General features: G+C 46.5%; 1 protein-coding gene across 1 annotated transcript in view; it reads right to left on the bottom strand.

Moving 5' to 3' along the window:
- LOC311234561 (attractin-like protein 1) overlaps window positions 1-26,451 on the bottom strand; it is a gene marked incomplete at both ends in the record, with an annotated part of 812,919 nt that overhangs the window by 502,898 nt on the left and 283,570 nt on the right. Inside the window, 3 exon segments of the mRNA XM_084321810.1 lie at window positions 3,288-3,332; window positions 3,335-3,382; window positions 3,385-3,477. Coding sequence (XP_084177936.1) covers window positions 3,288-3,332; window positions 3,335-3,382; window positions 3,385-3,477 — 186 coding nt within the window.

A 26,451-nucleotide genomic window follows, 5' to 3' on the forward strand; every position in this document is an offset into this window, starting at 1 on the left:
CGTTAGCTAGTTAACGATGCAACACATTGCAGATGATTCTGACATCCGAGATTCTGACAATGTCGGCAGCACTGAAGGTTTGACCCCTCCTTGTTGTATAGGTTCCTTGGTCTCCATCAGTGAGTGGAGCAGTGGGAGTCTCTTCCCTGGCTGCGTTTACAGGTGCCCAGAGGTGAACGCACGCCCTGGCCATCAGCCAACCACTGCCCCGCAGCCTTGTGGGTAATTCAAGGACACACAAGGCACACGTGGAAAGAACCCTAAGACCGACGCGTGTACATCGATGAGACACGGAGGGGAGGAGCAGGAGAACAAATTGAACGACCACCTCCCAACATCTCCCAGGTGGCTTGGAGATGAGAAGAAAGGTCTGGGATGATGGTAGTAGGAAGACGATACTGAGTCAGACATGCGCTGATACGAGACATTCATTGATTTCCTGTTGCCTGGACACTGCAAGTGTGGCAGTGGGGTGTGTGTGTGTGTGTGTGTGTGTGTGTGTGTGTGTGTGTGTGTGTGTGTGTGTGTGTGTGTGTGTGTGTGTGTGTGTGTGTGTGTGTGTGTGTGTGTGTGTGTGTGTGTGTGTGTGTGTGTGTGTGTGTGTGTGTGTGTGTGTGTGTGTGTGTGTGTGTGCGTGCGTGCGTGCGTGCGTGCGTGCGTGCGTGCGTGCGTGCGTGCGTGTGTGTGTGTGTGTGTGCGTGCGCGCGCGTGCATGCATGCGTGTGTGTGTGACCTGATTACAAATAAGAATGGGATGAAAAGTACACACCTGTCAGCACATTCTATAAGTACCGCAAAATTAGTAATTTGATTAGGACTCACAGGCCACATTATTATTGTAGAGCATCCTTCGTCATGTAGATGACATGTAGGGATCTCTTTCTTCTATGATACGTTACAGGCTCATGTAGAGAGGTGTCCGGTGACAAAGTGAAAATGGGAATTGGGAAGAACCCCATACTGAAATCTCTGAAGAAATATGGGAGGCAGTTATTGATAATATGCAATCACCATAGTTCTATAAACGCCACACATACTTCAACTTTAAAGGGGAACTATTTTACTATTTCTTTCACTATTTGGGCACTTTTACACAATTCCTGTGAGTCTATGGAACACCTCTGTAATATATATATTTTTTTTATTCATTGTTTTGTATTTCTAATCAAGTCCTCAAAAACAGCATTTTTCTACCTCAAGATCTCGAGCCGTTTTGAGGCTGAGCTCCAGCCACTGTGTGCAGCTCATCTTGTATCTCAACATTATCATGCAGCGGTGTCTCTCTGACATCACAAATCAGCACATTTTCAAATGACTCAGTTCAGTGAGGGTGAATATTGTGAGAGGAGAATTGGAAGAATGCGCCAATATGAGAATTAGAGACATAGATCATATTAATATAAGTTCACATAGCTAGGAAACAATGCTAAACACTCAAAAAGGCCATTTATAAGATAGTTCCCCTTTAAGTTGAAGTAGTTCACAGACTCCATTATTCAAAGTGCAGGCGTCATGCCAAGTACCTAAACACCTCTCACCGTATACACCTGTGATAACAAAACAAGAGACCAGAACACTAACTCATCAGTGTTGGTGCCGCCCAAAGTTAACCCTTTCACTGCCGCACAACAGCAGGTTAACCCTTTCACTGCCACACTACAGAAGGTTAACCCTTTACTATCACACTACCGACGGTAACTATAGGCTCTAATAGCCTAGTTGTTGGCCAAAAACACCTCTCCCAGAGTTTTAAGCTAGCCTAGTGGTCCATATCCTCTTCCATTCATTTGTGCTAAGCTTGGCTATCTTGCAGTCAGATAGCTTTCTACTGAGCACACAGAGGAAATTGGTATCTATCACCGTGTCTGACTCTGGAGAAGATGGTAAAGTGCATTTTCCACAATCTTGCCGTGTTCCTTTAAATACAACTATCACACCAGATCCATTACTTGCTATCTTTGGATCAGTGGTAGTTAATCCTCCCATTATAAATATGAGGGCCAACTCACTTCCCTCTGTACACCGTTGGCCAAACGCCTTATCTTACAACAGTGGAAGTGGTTGTCAGGTATCTGGGGAATAAAACTTCATATGAAGAGAATGTATTAACAGAGACGATATCTTCCTGAAAACATGGCAACCCCTATTTGATGAGTTGACGGTTGCCTGTGGCTCATGCACTTAAAATATACGATTTCTATTACATTTTTATTCAATATTGAAACATATTGTATAGTATAATGGCTGTCAGCGTTATTTAACATTCCACATGCTGAGAGAGAGAGAGAGAGAGAGAGAGATAGAGAGAGAGAGAGAGAGAGAGAGAGAGGAGAGAGAGAGATAGAGAGAGAGAGAGATATAGAGATAGAGAGGGAGAGGGAGAGATAGAGAGAGAGAGAGAGAGAGAGAGAGAGAGAGAGAGAGAGAGAGAGAGAGAGAGAGAGAGAGAGAGAGAGAGAGAGAGAGGAGAGAGAGAGAGAGAGAGAGAGCGAGAGAGACGGAGAGGGAGAGAGAGAGAGAGAGACGAGAGAGAGAGAGAGAGACGAGAGAGAGAGAGACTAGACATGTACATTATTTAACAGGTGGGATGCTGTTAACTTCAGGGCAAACACAGACATACACCTAGATACATCACACACACACAGACCCATCTCCCATTGGGGTGAATGTAAACCCACCAACGCTGCATCTTGCATGTCCTGCGTGACACATTCTAGGAAGTGAGAGCGACTCCATTTGTCTCCCTTTGAACCGTCTCCTGCTGTTTTTAAAAAAAAAATCCGAAGCCTATTTTCGATGCCGATTTCCTGTCAGCAGCATCTTGGGCGAGATAACCTCACGGCCCAACTCAGGCTTCTAATACATTGCAATAAGCTATAAGTTCGGCTCTTTTTGATTCCAAATAGTTAAAAAAAAACACAACATGTAGACAGAATATATCTATGTATTAACCCTTTCACTACCACACTACCAAAAGGTTAACCCTGTCACTGCGACAATACACACGGGTAAACCCTTTGGTAGTGTGGTAGTGAAAGGGTTAATAAATAGATATTCTGTCTACATGTTGTGTTTTTTTTTTTTAACTATCTGGTGAATCAAAAAGAGCGAGAACGTATAGCTTATTGCAATGTAGTAGAAGCCACTGCAGTTGGGCCGTGAGGTTACCTCGCCCAGCTGCTGCTGACAGGAAATCAGTGTAGAAAATATTAATATTAATTTAATACAAATATGAATAGGCCATGATAAAAAATATATAAAATAAGTAAAAAGGTCCTTCCTCTCACCGATGCAGTCCTGGGTCTGCCACTCCAGACACTGTCCGTAGGGAAGGACACGACGTAGGCGGAGGACTCCACGCAGCGCCGCGCTCCGCTGCACACATGCACTCCATGGCCTGGCTGGTGCAGTTGGCGCAGGTGGTGCGCAGGGAGCAAGGCGTTCTGCAGGGCCGGGCGCTCTGGCTGAGAGGACTCACTGCAGGGACGGCAGGTAGAGGGAGGTGCAGTGGTTACGTCATTGCTGCCTCTCCGGCCTGGTCCACCTCCGCAAATTTGCAACGTATTTCCCCATTGCCCATCATTTCATCATTTCTAAATCGTCTCGTTTTAAAACAAATAAAGCATGCACATTTGCATGGTATACCTTTCTGTGCGTATTTTCATCCACAATCTATAGCTCAACATGAAATAATTCGCAATTAATCGTAAAAAAAATCGCCGCATTTTATTTCAACCATAAATGCTTAAACAATAATGTTAGTGATAGAAGGGAACTCATTTTGTGCAAAAATGGAAAGCTTTCCAATGTTCATGAGGCAGAATTGTTACAATAGCCGATAATCCATTTTCCCAATGATAAATCCCTATACGGGTGGACCTCGCGGGCGGTCCAAAGTGACTTCAGACTCCCTATAGAGAGGAGAGCAGGTTTCAGTGTGGGACCACCAGGTTTATATTAGAGTCTCGGTACACTTGCCTCTAAATACGCGCTTGCATGACCCGGGTGTCCCACAGTGTGGATGTGAAGAATTAGCGCTGGTGGCCTTCGTTTTAAGATGGCCTTCACATTAGGCTCAAGGCTTAGTTTGTCATCCGCAATTGTTCCCATAATTTGTACCAGCTCTACCTATTCCCATCAATGAGGGTAGGTGATTGGGGGGGGGGGGGGGGGGGGGGGGTGTTCAAGAAAGGATTTGTCACGCCAATGTAATAATTGGTTATCAACTGGACCATGGCAAGTCTCATCATCTTTGAGAAGACTCACTAAGACTCACTAATAATAATAACGGATTGTTATAGTGAGTCTTCGCAAATGTGATGGTACTGTATGTCTGGACTCACACTGGCTCTCACACAGTCATCGTAACAGAACAGTAACAGGAGAAGAGAGTCCCACCATCTCTCAGCCTCCTGTTAGAAAGCTCATAAACCAGCAAGTTAAGTTAAGTTACTCATAAGCAGGAACGCTAGAGAGGAGAGGAGGACCACAAGGTTTATCTTAGAGTCTCGCTACACTTGCATTTAAATACGTTTGTTTGCACGAGGAGCGCAAGCTGCGCCTCCTGCGTTCCTTTGTTGCGTACTTTCTGCACGTCCTCAGAAGCTAACGGATGCAATGAGGCATCATAAGGTCATTTATAGGCCTGATATTCTATATTCTATATTCATATTTCAAATGACATGTGTCCGGATGGCAACATTCAGTACTGTATCTACAAAAAAAAACTGTAAATCATCTTCCCTTTGTTTTTTAGTTTTTTAGTTTTTTGTTATCTTTTTCCCCCTCCTTTTTCTGATTTTTCTCCCATCCCACTGTTAGTCGTTAGGCCAATTCCCAACCCCCTTCCTGGTTGTTGCGCACCCCCCTACTGTTGGTCCGGGAGGCCGGAGACTGTCCACATGCTTTCCTCCGACACATGTGCAGCCAGCCGGCAGCCAGCCTGGCAGCGCAGATTCTCACCGGGAGAGTGTAACGTGTGCCAAACGAGTTAGTATAGCGATCAGCCCAAGCCAAGGCAATGCTGACTCTCAGGGAGTCGAGACCGCAGCCTCTTGCATTGGTGACGAGCACAATCTCTGCTACGCCACCTGACCGCCCATCTTCCCTTTGTTAATTTGCTTAGATTCTTAGTACACTTGATCTCAAGAAGGTGCTGAATGAGCTAAGTTTTTCAATGGCAGGTCAATGTTAGCATGGTGTTATTCACCGTCAAAGATGAAAAGAATTATAATAATTTATATTCTCCTTTGGTTCATTACAATTTACTCAAGCGTAGTAACGGACACAATATTTTTTACACTGGGAATACATTCACTGAGGTCCATAGATGCATATAGATACCAAGAACATGCAAATGGACCTTGTAGAAGTGGAGCAATCTTCCTTTTACTTGGTTATGTACTTTTAGGCACATTTTCAGAAAATATTGCTAGGGCTTAAGAGGTTAAAAGCCAGTATACCAAGACCTCTAGAGGTCAAGTCAAGTCAAGTCAAGAGTTTTATTTGTCACGGCATACAAGGCATACAGTGAAATGCGGGTGGTCATGCCCGCAGCGATTGTGCAATAATACAAGTAATAAGAATAAGACATGACAGGTATAATGTACATAAAGTTTACAAAAAGCATGGTAAAAGACATGCTAAGGTCCTGCGATAGTGCTAGTAGTGTACGGATGAGGCACTGGGTCTTATGTACACTACTATACAATACTATACAATATACAGTTATACTATATATCCTTATGCTATCTTGCTATATCCATCTATTTACTATACAAGAACCACTCCCGTTCTTTTTTTTCTTTTTTTAAGTGACCTTTTCGTTGTGTAAAGTGACCGTTGAGTGTGAGCGAGCGTGTGCAGCATGTGTGTGTGTGTGTGTGTGTGTGTGTGTGTGTGTGTGTTCGTGCTAAAGTGACTGTTAGTGTGGAGCGTATACAGTATGTGTGTTGTGTGCAGTGTTGGGACTAATGCGTTACAAAGTACAAAGTTACAGTAACGCCGTTACTTTTGGCGGTAACTAGTACTCTAACGCATTACTTTTGAAATTCAGTAACGCCGTTAGCGTTTACTGAATGGTTCGTTACTGCGTTATTTGCGTTATATACTGCGTAGATTGATAGCGAGCGGTAGTGATGATTATTATTATTATTATCCTGTCTGCCTGCGGGGACGGGCGTACTCTGTGCCGGGGGCGTGTTTTGTTGACTATAGTCCTGACTGTCATCATGGCAGCGCCCAGCTACTCGTGTTTGTACACATGGATATTCTCACTATTTCTCTTTTGTCGAGCACAAAGAAAATAACGTTTTAGTTAAATGTCATTTGTGTTTTGGCTCAAAGATACTGGAGTCTAACGTTAACGACCAGGACTCATCCGAAGCCACTCACCACCCGCTTTCAGGGATCTACGGTAGTTAGCATGATACCAGGCGACACACAGCAAATGGGACGGAACACTTTTTCCAACTACTTGGAGAGAGAATATACAACATGGAAATGAGATAAAGAAAATGTTTGAGGGGCTGCTGGACTAACCTTACATCTCGACCACCGCAGACTTTGGTGAGTGCAGTGATGTGAATGCAAATGAATGAAAACTCAAGTTGATCAACGGATTTTGTCTGTACGAATCTGCCAGGGAATCTCATCAATACTAATCAAACTATATAAATATAGTCCTTTCATGCACAATTGATATCCTAACTATTCTAACGTTGCAATGCACGATTGATATCTTAAACAACGTTGCAAGATGGTTATAATTAAACGCTCCAGCGACATCAAGGCTTTTCCTGCAACCTAAGCGGCGATACAATTAGGCATGGCGCATTTCTTATTACGTCGGGACTCGGGACAACATTTGTGTTTGTGTCAGATTTGTGTTTGTATCTAGACCACATTGCTTAGCAGAGTTCAGTGATGTGAATGGAAACTGTCAAGTTGATCAACCGATTTTGAGTATCTGTAAGGGCATGGGAGCAATCTTTTAAATTTTTTTAAGTAACTAAATAGTTACTTTTCACAGTAACGCCTTACTTTTGGGTGTAAGTAACTAGTAAAGTAACGGAGTTACTTTTGAAATGAAGTAACTAGTAAAGTAACTGAGTTACTATTTTTCAGTAACTAGCACAACACTGGTTGTGTGTGTGCTCATGTGTGCTTGTGTGTGGAGAGTTCAGTGTACAAGACTCTGATGGCCTGGGGGAAGAAGCTGAGCCGAAGTCTCTCTGTCCTAGTTGCTAGTGTGCACAGGCGTTTGCCTGACCGCAGCAGCTTGAACAGGCTGTTGTTGGGGTTGTGAGGGTCTTTCATTATTCTGCAGGCTCTGGATTTGCACCTCTTGTTATATAAGACCTGCAGGGGTGGTAGTGCAATACCCGTGGTACGCTCAGCTGAGCCCACCACTCTCTGTAGGGCCTTCTTGTCCTGTGCCGTGCTGTTTCCAAACCAGGTAGTGATGTTTCCAGTCAAGATGCTCTCTACAGCTCCGGAGTAGAAGGACTGGAGTATCTTCCCGATACTCTGAACTTCCTTAACTGTCTCAGGTGGTAGAGGCGCTGCTTCGCCTTTTTTTTACGACTGAGTCGTACGACTCCATGTCAGGTCCTCTGAGATGTGGACCCCCAGGTACTTAAAGCTGCTCACCCTGTCCACGGTAGCCCCGTTTATCCACAGTGGTGTGTGTGTCCCCTGCTGTGTTCTCCTAAAATCCACGATCAGCTCCTTGGTTTTACCAATGACATTAAGACAAAGACATTGGTTAGCTAAGATGGACACCCTACTTGGCCTATTACATGCTTCCAAACTGTGTTCAGATTAAACCTGGTGTCCTGCACCTCTAGTTTATATACAGGACTGTGTTGAGATTAAACCTGGTGTCCTGCACCTCTAGTTTATATACAGGACTGTGTTGAGATTAAACCTGGTGTCCTGCACCTCTAGTTTATATACAGGACTGTGTTGAGATTAAACCTGGTGTCCTGCACCTCTAGTTTATATACAGGACTGTGTTGAGATTAAACCTGGTGTCCTGCACCTCTAGTTTATATACAGGACTGTGTTGAGATTAAACCTGGTGTCCTGCACCTCTAGTTTATATACAGGACTGTGTTGAGATAGTTTTTGAGGGGACTGGAGCAGGTACAAAAGGACAGTAAGAAGAAAACCGACTTTTCTTTGAGTCAGGCGCCGCAAATCAAATTAATTCTGTCATTGGAGGAAAGTTTGTCCATGTGGATATGGAGGACATCATGAATCATAGAGAGAATGGTAATCCGTTCCTCCCAAGTCGTGGTTTTTCATCGCTTAAATGTCTCTCTTCAGAATATCTTCATCATCGCTGCGGTCGGTAACGTCGCTCACTGGCATATACAAAAGAACGATTCTCAAACCCGTCTGAGCGAAGGTGGTGCTTGAAAAAGGACGAGGCAAGAAAGATGGCTGAGAAATGAATCATATTAATAATAATATCATCCCCCGGCGGAGGAAAGCTGAGCGCTGAAGCCGAATGCAAATGGTCATAAATATCGGCAGCAATTTCCCCACAGACGAGTAGCTTACAATGAGTGGTGTCATATTAAAAAGGGAAATTCCCTCTAAGTCCCTCACGCTCTCATTCGGTTTAGCTTAGAGGAGAGAAGCGTGGCTGGGTGAGAGACGGAGAGGTGGAGGCTTGAAAAGAGAGGGGTGGGAAATGGAGTGAGAGATGGAGGAGAGATGAGAGAGAGAGAGAGAGAGAGAGAGAGAGAGAGAGAGAGAGTTAGAGAGAGAGAGAGAGAGAGAGAGAGAGAGAGAGAGAGAGAGAGAGAGAGAGAGAGAGAGAGAGAAATAGAGAGAGGGAAGGAGAGATGGCAAGGGTGAGGAAGAGAAGAGGCCTCCCTCTCATTGGGGTGACATGCAAGGAAACCATAAAAGAAGGAAGGGTCATCACGTCAGAATACCAGCGTTCTATGCTCTACCTGGCGTCAGACTTTGGTGTCAGTTCTATTGAAGCCTGGATTAAAATTTAAAATATACCAGCTATCTGAGGAAATACACATCAACCAATATATCAAACGTTAGCTTGTTAACTATGGAACAAATTGCAGATGATTCTGAAAATCCGAGGTGATAACCTGTTTAATATGACGGGTCATAAACGAAGAGATGACTGATCCCATCCCGGTCTAAACGGAACGTGTACACACTTTTAGGAGGAAGGGTGTAACGTTTGGGGTTTTGCTCTCACCTGGGATGGTAATTACCTGTCTTTCTGCCCTGATTGCCCTGATTGGTACCTGGTGTGTAGAGTATGCTCTGCTTTATATGTCCTCCATGTTTACTATTCATATTGTCAGTCGTTCACTGAACATTACCGTGAGTACACTTTCGTGAAGATACGCTTATCGCTCCCGTCTTGGAGGATAAGTCAGTTGCCGCCGATATAATGACCTTGTCTTATATTCTCACTTGGATACCATGTTATGTGCTTTATGTAGCACCATCGCCCGACGTGTTTTGTTTTGTACCAGATTTTGGAGACAGTGTTTTCTCTACTTTATTTTCCCTGTTTTGGAGACGAGAGTAGTCTCCCATTTTCTTTGTGCCACGTTGTATGCCCTTTTTGATATCTCGCAAAAACAAATAAACATAATTTTGTTTGAGAATCAACACCTGCCTCTTGTCTAGCCGTTCTGTCCTGCACTTGGGTCCAACACACCTACACAGTCAAATTTTGCAGAGTACTACTGTAACAGAAGGGTAGGAGGATTTGACCAAATTATATCACAGTATATTCTTCCTACTTGTTTTTTAAACAGTATTTTACCATATTTGGCATTTCCTGGTTCAAATGACACTGCGATGGGACATCTGGATTAAATATATTTAAATATTAATAAATAATCAAATAAATAAAGTTCATGGTGGTATTGGAAAAAGTGTATATTATACCATAGTCTGGATACATGATGGTATACCTTCAGATATATGGGTACAGGCTTTGCCTTGTATTTGTGAAAAAGCTTAGGTTTTCTAATCTGATATGCCAGGCTGTTATAATCAACTTTTAATGATTTTTTTTAAGAATATTTGTGTTTAAAGAGTATTTGAGTTTTATTCTTGTCATCTTTTTTTCTTTCATGCCTACCTGGAGAACACCTGGAGAACAGTGTATAATGATTATTATTATTATTATATTATTATTATTATATGGTATGAAGCTGTAAGGTGCACTTGAGCTGACCATTATGTTAAAATAAATATGAAGTTTGGAAGGGGGCATGAAACATACGTTTTCTTCATCCTGCTCCTTTTCGGCCATGGATGTGTCATGTTAAAAAAAAAGATGTTGGTGATATTGTGCAAAGATTAACTGTATCCCCATGTACGAAATAAAATAAAATGAATGAATGAACAATAGCTCCCCTATTTCCTACACCCATCGTGCTCCATCAACACCTGTGTTGTCGTCGTCCCCCCCCCTCACCCCCTTTACAAGCTATTACCCGGGCCGAGTTGCCCACCGTGCTCTGAATTGATTGGCAGAGGACTGTCGCTAGGCACTGAATCTTCCTCACTGAGTGTTTTGGCCATCGAGGTAATGGCCGTCATTAATCCAGGGCTGCGGTCTGAGAGGGTCATAATCAACTGGCATTCTGGGATGAAACAATATGGCAGCTATCTCGTCTGGGTCCAGGTCTAAACTTGCTATAATTGGAGCATCAGTACTGTCAGAACTGTTGACTCGTTACTACTGAACCCTTCATGGACTCTGGCGAGCCCTGCACAGGGACCCACATATCACTCATTCCATTAAACGCTTAAAGGGGAACTCCAACATTTTGGGAAATTAGCTTATTTAACATCTTCCCTGGAGTTAGACAAGAAGATACATACCTTTTTTGTCTCTGTGCGTGCATTTTAGCTTTGGGAATAGACGCTCCGTTAGCATAGCTTAGCTTCATCACTGGAAGTGAGGCAGGACAGTAGCCTTACAGTGCCTTACAGTGTATTGCAAGGTCTGACATTGACCAAACTTGATATGCATGACCTTGGTGGGCTCTAGGTCAACTCCTGAAAAGGGGGTCAATGTCAGACCTTGCAATCACAAGTTAGGGGGCGCACTGAAATTATGGCAAGGGTTATTAGCCCCCTAACTTTTGATTGCAAAGTCTGACATTGACCCCCTTTTCAGGAGTTGACCTAGAGCCCACCAAGGTCATGCATATCAAGTTTGGTCAATGTCAGACCTTGCAATACACTGTAAGGCACTGTAAGGCTACTGTCCTGCCTCACTTCCAGTGATGAAGCTAAGCTATGCTAACGGAGCGTCTATTCCCAAAGCTAAAATGCACGCACAGAGACAAAAAAGGTATGTATCTTCTTGTCTAACTCCAGGGAAGATGTTAAATAAGCTAATTTCCCAAAATGTTGGAGTTCCCCTTTAAGCCCGGAGCCCTATTTTCTGAAAATCTGCCTAAAATACATACCTAAGTAAATGGAATACTCCTCCACTTCTACAAGGTCCATTTGCATATTCCTGGGCCCTCATTCATCAATGTGTGCGTAGAACATGTTCTATTTCCACACGTAAGCACGGAATGTAGAACCAGTGTACGCACAGGGAAGTCGGGATTCATCACACGTGCGTATGCAGGCTCTACGCACACCTGTCATGATGAATCCCACCTTGGCTCTGCGCCGAGGCTCGTGCACACTTTCACGTATTTGCATACCAGAAACGCCCCGATTAACCATATACGGTAATGGAATACACCCATGAAATGTGGAAAAATGGACTAAGCCGAGGGAAGCGTGTCATGAGACAGGCTGACAGACGTGTACACTTACGGTGATGTCGGATATGATATCTATTAACCATTGCTGCCTGGGCAGCGCAAACACTAATAAATATCGCGCTGGAATATGACTGCCTTTTCCCGTGTTGTTTGATTAATACCCAGGGATTAAAGTTCTCCTAAATTTTATTCCAAATCGCGATGGATCTCCCGTCAATTTTCTACCTGCTGCATATGATTTCTAGAGGCATACTACAATCTATTTTGATGTCAGTATTGGGTAGCCTATATAAACAATAATACGAGAGCATATACAAGAACAATGAATCTCACTGCATGTATGATGTAGCCTGCCTTTCAATACATGAACTTGAAGTCCATCATGTTTGTGTGCGGGACTCACAAGGCTGTTGTCACAATGGGTGGTACCGGTACAGTAATAATAACAGTCCACACAATATCACGATCCATGCCATAGCCTATGTTCTATTAGGACATGATCTGTGACGACAAATGTTCTAGAATGTTTGATTAAGATATCATACTCTGACAGCATGCCTATGATCAACAAAAACGCGAACTTGAATCCCATCATATACATAGTCTGTCCACTATCTGGTGTCATTGCAATGCGTTTTCTATTCTTTCTTATACAGTAAAAAGGGGGAAGAACACTATATTCATATGACTTGTATTCTGCTTACAGCTTCGAAATTCCACTTGTTTCGTTTAACGTAAAGCCTTTTAAATATAATCAAAACGTTCCCGTGTTTCTGCGGTCTGCGCAAAATAATAACGAATTGAGCTTTATGATTTATGATGAATTGAAAATGGGGGACCCTGATGTAAACAAGACGAAAGTCTTTCTCTGGTCTGCATCCCCAATTAACAATTGTATGTACTGAGCTGTACTGTACTGTACCCATTCTGCAATCTGTTAATAAACTTTTCAATCAATCAATCAATCAAGCTACGCGGAGCGCAGTCAGTCAGTAGCCTACACCCCGTATATTCCGATAACGCTATATAAACCATGCTGCATTCATTCTGAGAGAAAGATCTATTATTCCAAATGCTATTTATAGGGTTTTGACCATAATTACACTACTGTTGCTGTAACTGAGGGGTACAATTCCCTGACTGTATTACTAGATATGATACTTACTACCACTACCTTTGTACTTAATATTCGGCCACCCAGTACTCGGCATAAATATATTATGATGAACACTGTCACGTAGATGAAACGGATCCAACACAAATGTACGAATTAGAAATAGGTCTTTATTTCTACACAGCGATGGTGTGTAGAGCAAGCACTTAATCAAATCAATCACATTTATGAATGGGAATTAGTATGCACTTTTATGGCAAGAGTATTCGTCGGTATATCAATAGAGAATGTCCAATCTCTGAAGGCGCAGGTGGTACATATACGACCTGGAATAGTTAAGGAATAACAGCAATGATACTTTAATATGATTATAGACTGGATACACTAGGGGGGGTTAATCCGGTCGCTTGTAAGCCGACAGGAGTAGGAAGGGGGGGGGGGTAGAATCCGGCTGCCTCATCCGGCCAAGGGTATCCCAGGTGAACCCACTGTAGTGCCGTTCAATGCGCCGGCGATCCTTGGACCACAGATGAAAGCAGATGGACTCTTTGTGGGCCGGCGTCCTCCGGTCCACGGGGGAGAGACGTGAAGCGACCTCGTCTTGCAGAGCGTCTCCTCACCTTGCGTCCTCTCCAGGGGGGGGGGTTCCAACACACGGCAGTGTCGGGGGTCTTTATCCATGGAATAATCAACGTATACAAAGCATAATCCGTGCCGGGGAAGGCGGGCTGTCGTCGGTAGAATAATCCGGTATACAGGTCCACTCGCTCGTCGGCTCTGGGGCTCCTCGGGTGCAGCTTCACGTGGGGTCAACCACCCTGGATAAGCAGCCAGTTCTCTGCCCGAAACGATGGGGTACTGACTACGGTAGTATTCTCACCGCACGAAGCACTATATATTAACAGACTATTATTAGCTTAATAGACTACGTCCAACTCGACGATATAGTGCCAAATATGACTATTCAAATATTAATATACACGATGTCTCAATACCGATGGTAAGCCGAACTTGGCCTTACTCCCACACGTGGCGTCGCGGGGAGGCTTTACGTCTGTGACTCTATTGGAGGGTAAGAAACTGGACTGAAAAGGAAGTCCTACTTTAGTAGTGCAGTATATATACGCACTATGAACAAATAGTCCCATTAGTGGTGCGGTAGCCAGATTCCTACGCGGAACTAGGACTTGTTCGTACATGTTGAGCGGTACGTTTGAACTGGGTCTGAGGGGTATGGCAGCCTGGCACCAAGGTCTCGACCAATAGTAGAATGGAGACTATTATGGGAAGTTCAGTAGGCTAGAATGGATATTCAATGCATATTGTACAAGGAATATACAAGGGATATCAGGGAATATTAGAGAATATACAAATACAATTATATATATATATATAAATAAATATATATATTCGGTTTAATCTGGCCCTTCACAACAGCCACCCCCTGATTGGTCCCAGACCTAATCAGTTAAACAGAGACAGATTAATCGCGTTGTCTATTTACACATAAGGGTTTGCTGTAGGGGTCAGTCAACTTCACAAAGTCATAGGTTTATAGGGTCATGGTCATCATCGATTGTGTCTGGGAGTCGGGGCAGTTCTATGAGCCTCGCCACGGGACGGGTGTAAGTGCGACCCTGGACGAGCACTTCAGCTGCTCGGACCTTGCCGTCGGCACCGGTGATCACTTTGCTTACGCGGCCGGCCGGCCACATAGCTCTGGGCAGTGATTGATCAATAATCATGACGACTGTTCCTTCTGTCAAATTGTCTCTCTCCTTTACCCACTTCTGGCGGGTCTGTAGAGACGGTAGGTAGTGCAGTAGGAAACTGCTCCAAAACTTGTCGGCTAATACTTGGCTGTACCTCCACATTCGTCGGCCGTTCGCTTCTTCAGGCCGGTACATGGTCTGGGGTAATGCAGGATCTAGCCGCCCCATCAGGAGTGTGTTGGGGGTAACTGGGTAGATAACAGTGCTCAATCCACAGAACACAGGCTTCTTATTTTCTACCTCCTCTGGACTTGCTTCCCTCGGGATAGGCCTGGGCCACTGTCCTTCCGGGAGTCTTAGGAATGCGGGGCCGTCACTGTAGACATTGCGACGGGTGAGGTCATCTAGGGGCATTCCCCGGGTGATGACGTCAGCTGGGTTCTGTTTTGTATCAACGTAGCGCCACTCTGTTTCTCCGGTTAACTCTTCGGTTAAGTCTTGAATCTCGGTGACTCTGACTCCCACGAAGACTTTGTACTTGCATGAGTCCGATTTGATCCAGGCGAGTACTGTCGTGGAATCTGACCACAGGATTGTTCTAGACACCGGTATGGTGAGCTCACGTTGGATGAGCGTGGCTAGGTGCGCTCCGGCTAGGGCTGCGCAGAGCTCTAGACGTGGGATAGATTGTTGCTTGCGTGGGGCTATTCTCGAGCGGGCGAGGACAAATGCTGTGTAGATCTCTCCCCCCTTTTCTTGGGCCCGCAAGTAGGCTACTGATCCGTATGCGACCTCTGAGGCGTCACTGAAGACGTGTAAGTCCATTTTACATGTCTCTGGCCTCACCGTGGGTGGGAAGTAGCTTCGGCGCATATTAACGCCTGGGAGTGAGTGGAGCTCCATCTCCCACTCTCTCCAGGTGGATGCAAGGTGTGCGGGAATGGGGTCGTCCCAGCCCTGGTCCTTGTCCCACAATGCTCGTACAATCATTTTTGCCCTGGTGGTGTACGGTAGAATACATCCTAGCGGGTCATATTGTCGGGCGAGTGTTGTGTACACACTCCGTCTGGTGGTCGGCGCCGCCGCCGGCCTTCCCTGCTCCGTAGTCAGGGGCTTGTGTCTGTAGTGAAGCGAATCTGTTTTGAATCGCCACACCAATCCCAGGGTCATCTCCTGGGCTTCTCCCGGGATTGTAGCCATCCAGGTCTCGCTGCTGGCTGCCTTGTCCTCGGAGGAGAGGCTGCGCAGTACTTGCGGATCGCTGCTGGCCCACTGCCTGAGATCAAAGCCGCCTTTGATCAATGAGGCGCGGAGTTTAATCAGGAGAGCCTCGGCTTCTTCCTGGGTTGAAAGGCTTTGTAGACAGTTGTCTACGTAGAAGCTGTTCTTTACGCTGTGTCGGACCTCTTCGTCCGCTGCTGGGTCCTCTGCTACATGTTTCTGTAGTGCAAATGTAGCACAGCAGGGGCTGCACGTCGTTCCGAAGGGGAGGACTTCCCATTGGTAGATGGCTGGGTGCTCATCTCCTGGCTTCTCTCTCCATAGGAACCGTAACAGGGGCTTGTCCTCCTCTACTAATCTCACCTGCAGGAACATTCCTTTAATGTCCCCGCTGATGGCCACCCTTTCCTGGCGGAAGCGGAGTAGAACGCCGAGTAGGGAGGGGCCGAGTGTGGGACCGGGCAGTAACTCTTTATTCAGATTTTGGGATCCGATCTGGTAGCTGCAGTTAAATACTATGCAGTCTTTACCGTTGTGATGGACCTTGTGGTGAGGCACGTACCACGATTCAGTGGTCTGGTCAGCCTCTTTAATGTCCATCTTTGTGACGTGTCCCGCTGTGATGAGCTTCTCAATCTCAGAACGGTATACACTCTCTTGGGCGGGGTTCTTGGCTAAGCGCCGCTCCGTGTTCAGCAGGTACCGTTCTGTGGCGTCTGTCTTGGCGTGGAAAGTAGGCATTCCTTCTCGCCGCAGGAGTGGCGTGGCGTATCTCAACACGCCGTTGACCGGGACTCTCTTGGTCCCTGTCTCGAGGAGGTGAATGGCGTAAATGTCATCTTTAGAGCGAATGTCTTTCTTTCCGTTCTTAAAGGGCATTTGTTCCAAGGTCCATAGCCGCTCTACGTGTTGCAGGAGTGCGGTTTCTCCCTCCGTGACTCGGGAGTGGAGACATCTAGTGGCTGTACTTCGGTTGAGAGATTTGGCGAGCGGGCCTTGGAGTGTCCATCCCAAACGGGTCTCGACTGCTGCAGGACAGCCTCGGGGTCCGGTATGAACCCGGTCTATCGGGACAATGAGGTCTGCATGGTCGGAGCCTATCAACAGGGTCGGCATAGCATTGTCTATGAGCGGGATCGGTAACTTGCGCAGATGTACATATTTCTCCATCAGCTTGGCGACGGGGTATGTGTACCGCGACAGTCCTATTTCTTGGCTGGTGAAAGCGTCTGTAATCTGGTACCGTCGCTCAGGCTGGCCGCTTGCTGCGATAGAGAATGAGACATTCTCGCCCTTTATCGTCTTCAAATCTCGTCTTATTGTCCGAATTGTCATTTGGGTTTCGCTTCCCCGCAGCCCTAGCTGGGCCGCAGCGGAGGCGAGCAGAAGGGTCTTCTCTGACCCGTCATCGAGGACGGCGTAAGTGTCCAGGACTTTATTCTGGTAGCTTAGTGTCACACGCACTACTTTTAGGAGTACTCGGGCTCCACTGCTGCTGGCGGGATCAATGTACATGACGCTCGCTTTGCTGCTGGATGGTGCGTGTGAAGGGCGCCGTCTGTTACTGTCGTGAAGTATGTCCAGATGGGCTCCATCGCACTTGGTGCACCTTTTCTTTAAGCGGCATTCGGCTGCCATGTGTGAGCGCGCACAGCGAAAACAGCGCTTGTTGGACTTTATCCATTGACTTGCTTCCTCCGCGTTCAGCTTGGGGAAGGAGTCACATTGCGCTAGCCAGTGTTCTTTCTCACAGTAGGGGCACACTATCTTCCACTTCTCCGTTCTGGAGGGGGTACTGTGGCTCCTGCTGCTCGGTACTGACTCCGATTGGTGCATCACAGTCACCGATCTTCTTCCATCATTTAGTCGTCTGGTTCCTTCTCTGGAGCCAGGGGTGCTCCGTCCGAATGTATCTAGCCGTAGGCTGCTGACTTCTCTCGCCAGGAAGTCTGCTAGATCGAGGAGGTTCGGTTCGGGGCCATTCGGGTCTCTGTGGTCTCTCTGCCGCCTAAAACGCTCCTGTCGAGCGGGCGGCAGCTTCTCCAAGATCCTTTCCACATTTGAGTTGGCGTAAAGTTCATGCCTCCCCTTCTCTCTCTGCGCTCCCAACATCCCTACCAGGGACTGCACTCTGATGGACAGGTCGTCCAGTGCTCGATTGTCTATTGCTGGGGGTAAGCGGTCGATGTGTCGGATCTCCTGGATCACGTAATCCCATATGCGCCCATACCTCTGGTCCAATGCTACCAGCGCTGCTGTGTATGGGGTGGTGGAAGTCGCGTAGGCGAGCGCTATATTATGTGCGCGGGGTACCTTTAAGTGCTTCAGTAGGATGGCGTATTTATGGCGTTCATCCAATACATCCACCAACATGGTCTCCAGACACATGCAGAGTTCTGTATACTGGGCCCGGTTCTCTTGGGTGAAGTCGGGTACCATAGGCGGGCCAATGTATGACGCTGACTGTGGATACATCGGCGAGCGTTGGGGGAGAGGCCTCCTAGGCGAGTCTCCTCCCGCTCCTTGGTATGGGCTGGTACCGGCAGTGTACCATGGCCCGCTTGTCCAGGTGCTGTTCCTCGGTGCGGGTCGTGCGTCGTGCTCACCCGTGTATAGAGTCGGGGGTCTGTAGCGCAGCTCCGCGGGAGTATAGCCTGGGCTGTACCGGACCTCCTGGTCCGGTAGAGTACTGTGCTGTCATCGGGCGTGGTTCTCCTCCTCTTCCTCTTCGTCTTCAGTTAGGTCATCCAGTGCTTGTAGTCTCTGGTTTAGCCTCTCCACAGGATATGCTGCTCCTTCCCGGTTGCTAGGTCTCGCTTGGACCGGTGGGGGGAGGTGGTCTGTGGGGGGTATAGACCTCGTCTGTTGGTCAAGTTCAGGGTTGTTTACTCGGCTAGGGGATGCCGCCCTGGAGGTGTGTCTAGACGAGTTCCTGGAGCCTCTGGCGGAGGGAGAGGGTGTTGTCCGTCTGATCAGCTGTTCTATTAGTTGCGCTTGCTGTCTGTCGCGCTCTGCGTCCCGTAGAGCACCAGCAGCTGCTCGCTGGCTGTCTGCTCGGTCTCGGGCCACATTCTCTTCTCTCTGAATGCGTCTTATTTCTAGACGTATATGCTCTTCTTCGCTCCGCTGCTGGATCTGCAGTCGGTCGCGTTCAGCAGCGGCGTTCAGGCTGATGAGGAAGGCCTGCTGTAGGGTCCTCTCTGCCTCGCTGGGAGAAGGCGGTTGTATAGGGGAGCCTTCCCTCGGGGTACTCCTTGCGGAGCCTTGGAGCTCTATCTCCACGGTGCTCTCCCCGTCTTCTTCCGTGCCGAGTTCTCTCTCGGTAGCGTTGTATTCCTCTCGGGACTCATCGGGGACTACTTCTTCAGTACTGGCGGGGTGTGAAGTCATGTCTGGTTCCCACTGGTCCCCACCGTGAACTTGGTCAGTTACATTAGAACCCGTAGGGGCCTCTATGGTCGGGGTAGTCTGGGCGTTGGGGTTAGACATACTTTTACTTTCTAGTTTTACCGCGTTTACTGTTAGTAGAAGACTAGGTTGTTGACTGACAGCGTAAGCCTCTAAGTACTGAGGGAGCCGTCGTTCGCGCTGCGGGCGTTGGTTAGGAGGATCGTTTCGTGGAGTGTTCATCATAGGCCATTTCAATATTAATAACACTATATTAATATTACACTAATTACCATCCGGCTCGAAGGACCAATTGTAACTGAGGGGTACAATTCCCTGACTGTATTACTAGATATGATACTTACTACCACTACCTTTGTACTTAATATTCGGCCACCCAGTACTCGGCATAAATATATTATGATGAACACTGTCACGTAGATGAAACGGATCCAACACAAATGTACGAATTAGAAATAGGTCTTTATTTCTACACAGCGATGGTGTGTAGAGCAAGCACTTAATCAAATCAATCACATTTATGAATGGGAATTAGTATGCACTTTTATGGCAAGAGTATTCGTCGGTATATCAATAGAGAATGTCCAATCTCTGAAGGCGCAGGTGGTACATATACGACCTGGAATAGTTAAGGAATAACAGCAATGATACTTTAATATGATTATAGACTGGATACACTAGGGGGGGTTAATCCGGTCGCTTGTAAGCCGACAGGAGTAGGAAGGGGGGGGGGGGGTAGAATCCGGCTGCCTCATCCGGCCAAGGGTATCCCAGGTGAACCCACTGTAGTGCCGTTCAATGCGCCGGCGATCCTTGGACCACAGATGAAAGCAGATGGACTCTTTGTGGGCCGGCGTCCTCCGGTCCACGGGGGAGAGACGTGAAGCGACCTCGTCTTGCAGAGCGTCTCCTCACCTTGCGTCCTCTCCAGGGGGGGGGGGTTCCAACACACGGCAGTGTCGGGGGTCTTTATCCATGGAATAATCAACGTATACAAAGCATAATCCGTGCCGGGGAAGGCGGGCTGTCGTCGGTAGAATAATCCGGTATACAGGTCCACTCGCTCGTCGGCTCTGGGGCTCCTCGGGTGCAGCTTCACGTGGGGTCAACCACCCTGGATAAGCAGCCAGTTCTCTGCCCGAAACGATGGGGTACTGACTACGGTAGTATTCTCACCGCACGAAGCACTATATATTAACAGACTATTATTAGCTTAATAGACTACGTCCAACTCGACGATATAGTGCCAAATATGACTATTCAAATATTAATATACACGATGTCTCAATACCGATGGTAAGCCGAACTTGGCCTTACTCCCACACGTGGCGTCGCGGGGAGGCTTTACGTCTGTGACTCTATTGGAGGGTAAGAAACTGGACTGAAAAGGAAGTCCTACTTTAGTAGCGCAGTATATATACGCACTATGAACAAATAGTCCCATTAGTGGTGCGGTAGCCAGATTCCTACGCGGAACTAGGACTTGTTCGTACATGTTGAGCGGTACGTTTGAACTGGGTCTGAGGGGTATGGCAGCCTGGCACCAAGGTCTCGACCAATAGTAGAATGGAGACTATTATGGGAAGTTCAGTAGGCTAGAATGGATATTCAATGCATATTGTACAAGGAATATACAAGGGATATCAGGGAATATTAGAGAATATACAAATACAATTAAATATATATATATATAAATAAATATATATATTCGGTTTAATCTGGCCCTTCACAACAGTTGCTATTTTACAATGAACTATAATGAACTACGGTTCGTACAGAACATGCCAGTGTTATTATGCACAGAAGCTCATTTCCTTGTTGTAATAATATATTCTACCACTGGGCGCCAGGTACGCATGGTCTGACCTGTGCGTAGACGTAAGCACGGAGTCAAGTTCAAGTTGAAATTGATGAATCCCACTCTTTGCTTAGAAATGATCGTACGCACAGGGTAAGCACAAATCTGTGCGTAGAACACGTTGATGAATGAGGGCCCTGGTATCTAGGGACATCTATGGACCTCAGTGAATGTATTCCCAGTGTCAGAAATATTGTGTCTGTTACTAGGCTTGCTTAAATTGTGATGAAACAAAGGAGAATATGAATTATGATTTTTCGTTGCATCTTTGACAGTGAATAAAACCATGCAAAAAAATTACCAGACATGAAAAACTGCCACTGGTCTCGTTCAGTACCTTCTTGAGATCATGTGTACAAAAAATCTAAGGAAATGAATAAAGGGAAGATGATTAAACAGAAGGTTTTGTAGATACAGTACTGAATTCTCCTATCCGGACCAATGCAATTTGAAATATTATTATAGAATATAGAATAGCAGGCTTATAAATTACCTTATTATAGCCAATTCGCACATTTATGGATTGTGCCAAATCTTATATTTCAAAGTTCAATTTGGATTTAGTATCACCAGTAGTATCACCAGGCATGCATAAGAATTGCCAGGGTGCCACCATTTTGAAACAAATTTCAAATCTGATTGTTGCTACATGCTAGAAATAGGGCAGACAAACTAACTGCGCTCCCATATATGCCAATAACATTAAGTTTTGTGGTTTATTATCCCGAGTAATAAGAGATATTAAAGAAAATCATACAGAAGTAATTAGCTTGAAGCCCCATAGAGGCCTTTGGGAAGTGTCGTTCGTAAAAATGCCACCGCTAATCGAAAGCTGTCGGTGTCCTATTCAAAATGGCCGCAAAAAACTACAATTCCCGAAGTTCAAATTTTCCAAAATGGTCGACTTTCCCAAACGAAAACGAAAATCGATCTAATAACACATTAACCTATTGGTAAACTAACGTATTGATGATAATATACATTATAACTGCTGTTGTGACATGGTTATGATGTTTATACTTGAATACATTTGAAAAATAAAACAATACTTTTGTCAAACAATCTGGAGAGATTGGTTTATGACGTGATGTAATTTGTGGTCCGGGTGGAAGAGGTTAAAAGGGAACTATCTTACTATTTCTTTCACTATTTGGGCAATTTTACACAATTCCTGTGAGTCTATGGAACACATCTGTAACGTTTTTTATAAATTTTTTATTCATTGTTTTGTATTTCTAATCAAATACTGTAGAGCAGCACTTTCTCCCCTTCAAGATTCCATGCTGTTTTTGGCTGGGCTCCGCCCATACTCGCAATGCGCTTTGAGTGACAGTCACCCACTGCACTGCACTGCATACTGGCAGATTTGGGGAGAGAGAGATAGAGAGATAGAGATGACTAATTAAGTTCGCCGTGGGGGGGCATAATCCCACAGGACAATGCATTGGTAACTTGTTTCAAATGACAATATATACCCCTGTGAATATTATTGCACAGATCGGAATACACGTGGGAGCGTGCGCTATGATATTTTGCAACAGGTTGACATGAGTGCTGATACAGAGAGAGCAAGAGAGAGAACGAGTGAGCGAGAGAGAGAGAGGGAGAGAGAGATAGAGAGGGAGAGACGGAGAGAGAGATAGAGAGGGAGAGAGAGAGAGGAGAGGTGTGCGCGTGTGTGAGTGGCTCGACTCGCGACTGTGTGTAAATGCAGAGACAGAGACAGAGGAGAGATCTGAGTCGCACCGTATGCAAGCCTCTCTATCTCTCTCTCTCTCCCTCTCTCCCTCTCTCTCTCTTTTGGGGAAGTGTCAGTGACAGGGAAACCGCTTCCGCATTATTTCCACTCGCTGCTCATATAAACCTATCACAGTTGATTGTGGGCGGGCGGTGGCAGACAAGAGCCTATTCACGTCAGAGAGCGAGTCAAATCAGAATGGCTTTTGTCTCCTTGAAGTTGACAGGCTTCAAATGTGAACGTATATAATCTTCCTATATGTTTGCCACATTTTCTATACAAACTATTTTTCTTCAAAGTAACTAGTAACTGATGGGCTCAGATAAATGTATTGGAGTAAAAGTATGAGGTTCCCTCAAATGAAAATTGTCGAAATTTTACTTGAGTACTTGAGTAAAAATACTTACTTACTTTCCCACCACTGGCTGATGGCATGTATAGTATATTCAGTTCCCAGAATACTTTACACTTGAATGAGGACGTTAGACACGTTTGTATGTATGTGTTTAAAATGCACAATAACATGTAATATATCAAATATAAATCATTGTTTGTGCGTCCTCTCCCCTGGGTGTCAGTGCGCAATGCAGCCAATTGAAAAATGCACAGGGTAACATAAATGCACCTAGCAACTAAATTGAGCTAATCAGCGTCTTTAAATATGATGCCTAAAGGGCTATTTATTTAGCGCCCCAAGCAGAGGTGTGAGGGGGTGTTAGAGGGTGTTAGGGGGTGTTAGGGTATGTTAGGGTGTGTTATGGGGTGTTAGAGGGTGTTAGAGGGTGTTAGGGGGTGTTAGGGGGTGTTAGAGGGTGCTAGGGGGTGTTAGAGGGTGTTATGGGGTGTTAGGGGGTGTTAGGGGGTGCTAGGGGGTGTTAGAGGGTGTTATGGGGTGTTAGGGGGTGTTAGGGGGTGTTAGGGGGTGTGAGGGGGTGTTAGAGGGTGTTAGAGGGTGTTAGGGGGTGTTAGAGGGTGTTAGGGGGTGTTAGGGGGTGTTAGAGGGTGTTAGGGGGTGTTAGAGGGTGTTAGGGGGTGTTAGAGGGTGCTAGAGGGTGTTAGGGGGTGTTAGAGGGTGTTAGGGGTTGTTAGGGTATGTTAGGGTGTGTTATGGGGTGTTAGAGGGTGTTAGGGGGTGTTAGAGGGTGCTCGGGGGTGTTAGGGGGTGTTAGGGGTGTTAGGGGGTGTTAGGGGGTGTTAGGGGGTGTGAGGCGGTGTTAGGGGGTGCTAGGGGGTGTTAGGGGTGTTAGGGGGTGTTAGGGGGTGTTAGGGGTGTTAGGGGGTGTGAGGCGGTGTTAGGGGGTGCTAGGGGGTGTTAGGGGTGTTAGGGGGTGTTAGTTGGTGTTAGGGGTGTTAGGGGTGTTAGGTGGTGTTAGGGGGTGTTAGGAGGTGTTAGGCGGTGTTAGGGGGTGTGAGGGGGTGCGCCGACTGACGACGACTACAACAAGCAGGGACTCGAGATGAGACAGGGTTACAGCAGCTGCCCCCAAATTACAATAACAAACGCTAATAGTTGTTGTCGTCGTCGGAAATAATCACAAGATACATTCAGACAGTGTTGGATCTAACTAAATGGATTTGTGGACACATTTATGGAAAGTTCAAGCCCGGACCACAAAGCTTCTCCAAGGGTTAGCGTGACACGCGACGGCTCTTCCAAACGTGATGTTCTACCGGCAGCAAAAAAAGGAGTCTCAGCCTCAATATGTACTGTTCTGTAGTTACTGAAACTACCGCACAACCTAGAATCATTTTCACCAGCCGACACTGGTTAGACATTAGCTTCGGCCCTCATCCTTCATCCATCGGTGCGGGTGGCCCCCTACTGGGGGGCCACCAATCTAGACATCTCTCTATACCTCCCTCTCTCTCCCTCCCTCTATCTATCTATCTTGTGTTGTGGAAATTGTTTGTAATTAGTTTCACCCAGCTGACAGAAACTGGAGGTGTGGCCTTTTGCTGCAGGTGTCACTCATCAGTAATTAGCGATAGTGATTTAAAGACTTGCTGGCGTAGCGTCAGCGAAGCGTCGAGAAACGAAGAGGGACAAAGAGGAGGAGTTTTCCTGGAGTTATCCGCAAGGGATCCACCGATCCACCCAGTGCTAAGTACACCCTACTATCTCGCTTCCTCCCTACCCCCTTCAACTTCCTCCTACCACTCTTGACACCACAATGTGCCTCATACCTATATCCACAATCTGCTCCTCAAGAACAGAATCAACCCATCCACGCCAGTTTGCTAGCAACCCAGCTAATCTCTCCTACCCTCCTACAGCCACTAATACACCTGTCACAGTACAGGGAGGCTTATGGAATTGTCAATCAGCAGTCAAGTAAGCTGACTTCATTACTGCCTACGCCCATGGTCTAAATCTGCAGCTCCTGGCTCTAACTGAGACCTGGATAACCCCCAATAACTCGTCAACACCTGCAGCATTATCTACAAACTACAACTTCACTCACACACCTCGACCCTCCAGTCGGGGTGGAGGCACTGGCCTCATGACATCTCCTTCATGGGCTACAAACCTAACGCAACTCCCAGAACTGTCACTCTCCTCCCTCTGACCTGACTCCCACTGCCATGCCTCCCACCCACAAAGCAGGCAACTCCTTGGATCTCATATTTTCCCGTAACTCCAGCATCATTAACACCACGGTAACTCCCCTACATGTATCTGACCATTCCTTCATATCCTTCTCACTAACTCTCATGCTTAACCGAAAAGTCTTCACCCCAACTCAAACCGTCTCACTCAGACACAACCTGCCCTCCCTATCCCCCTCCACCCTCTCCTCTGACATAATATCCGCTCTACCTTTGAGTGACACCTTCTCTGCTCTCCCCACAGAGATGGCAGCCTCCACCCTCCTCTCAGCCCTTGCAACCTCCTTCGACAAGCTCTGTCCCCTCGTTGAGAAACCTGCCCGCCGTTCCCCACCCATTCCATGGCTGACGGATGCAGTGAGAGAACAAAGACAGGTCCTGAGAGCGGCTGAGAGGAAGTATAGAAAGTCACGCCTCACTGCTGACATCGACACATATCACAACCTCTTGTTAACATTCTCCAAAACCATTACTAATGCCAAAGCTTCTTTCTTTCACCATAGGATCGAGGCCTCTGCCAAGAATCTTCGCAAACTGCATGCTACCATGTCCTCCCTCCTCACTCCCCCCCCCCCCACCTCCTCCTCCCTCATCTTTTTCTGCCGAAGACTTTGCGATCTTCTTTGAGGAAAAAGTGGAGAACATCCGCAGCTCCTTCTCCCAACCCCCACCCATTCCAAATGCTGAATCGAGAACCTCATCATTCACTCTGTCATCTTTCTCTCCCATTACAGAAGCCGAGACCCTGACACTGGTAACGTCGAACCGTCCGACTACATGCCAGCTGGACCAGCTACCCTCCCCACTCCTTCAGACCATAGCACCGGACATCCTCCCATTCCTAACTGCAACCATCAACTCCTCACTCAACTCGGGGGTGGTCCCCACCTCCCTAAAACAAGCCAGAGTCACGCCCCTCATAAAAAAACCAACCCTGAACCCCACCGTCATAGCCAACTATCGTCCTGTCTCTCTTCTCTCCTTCCTTTCTAAAACACTTGAACGTGCTG

This window comes from Notolepis coatsorum (genome assembly GCF_963971535.1).
Source record: "Notolepis coatsorum genome assembly, chromosome: 9".
NCBI classification, from domain to species: Eukaryota; Metazoa; Chordata; class Actinopteri; order Aulopiformes; family Paralepididae; genus Notolepis; species Notolepis coatsorum.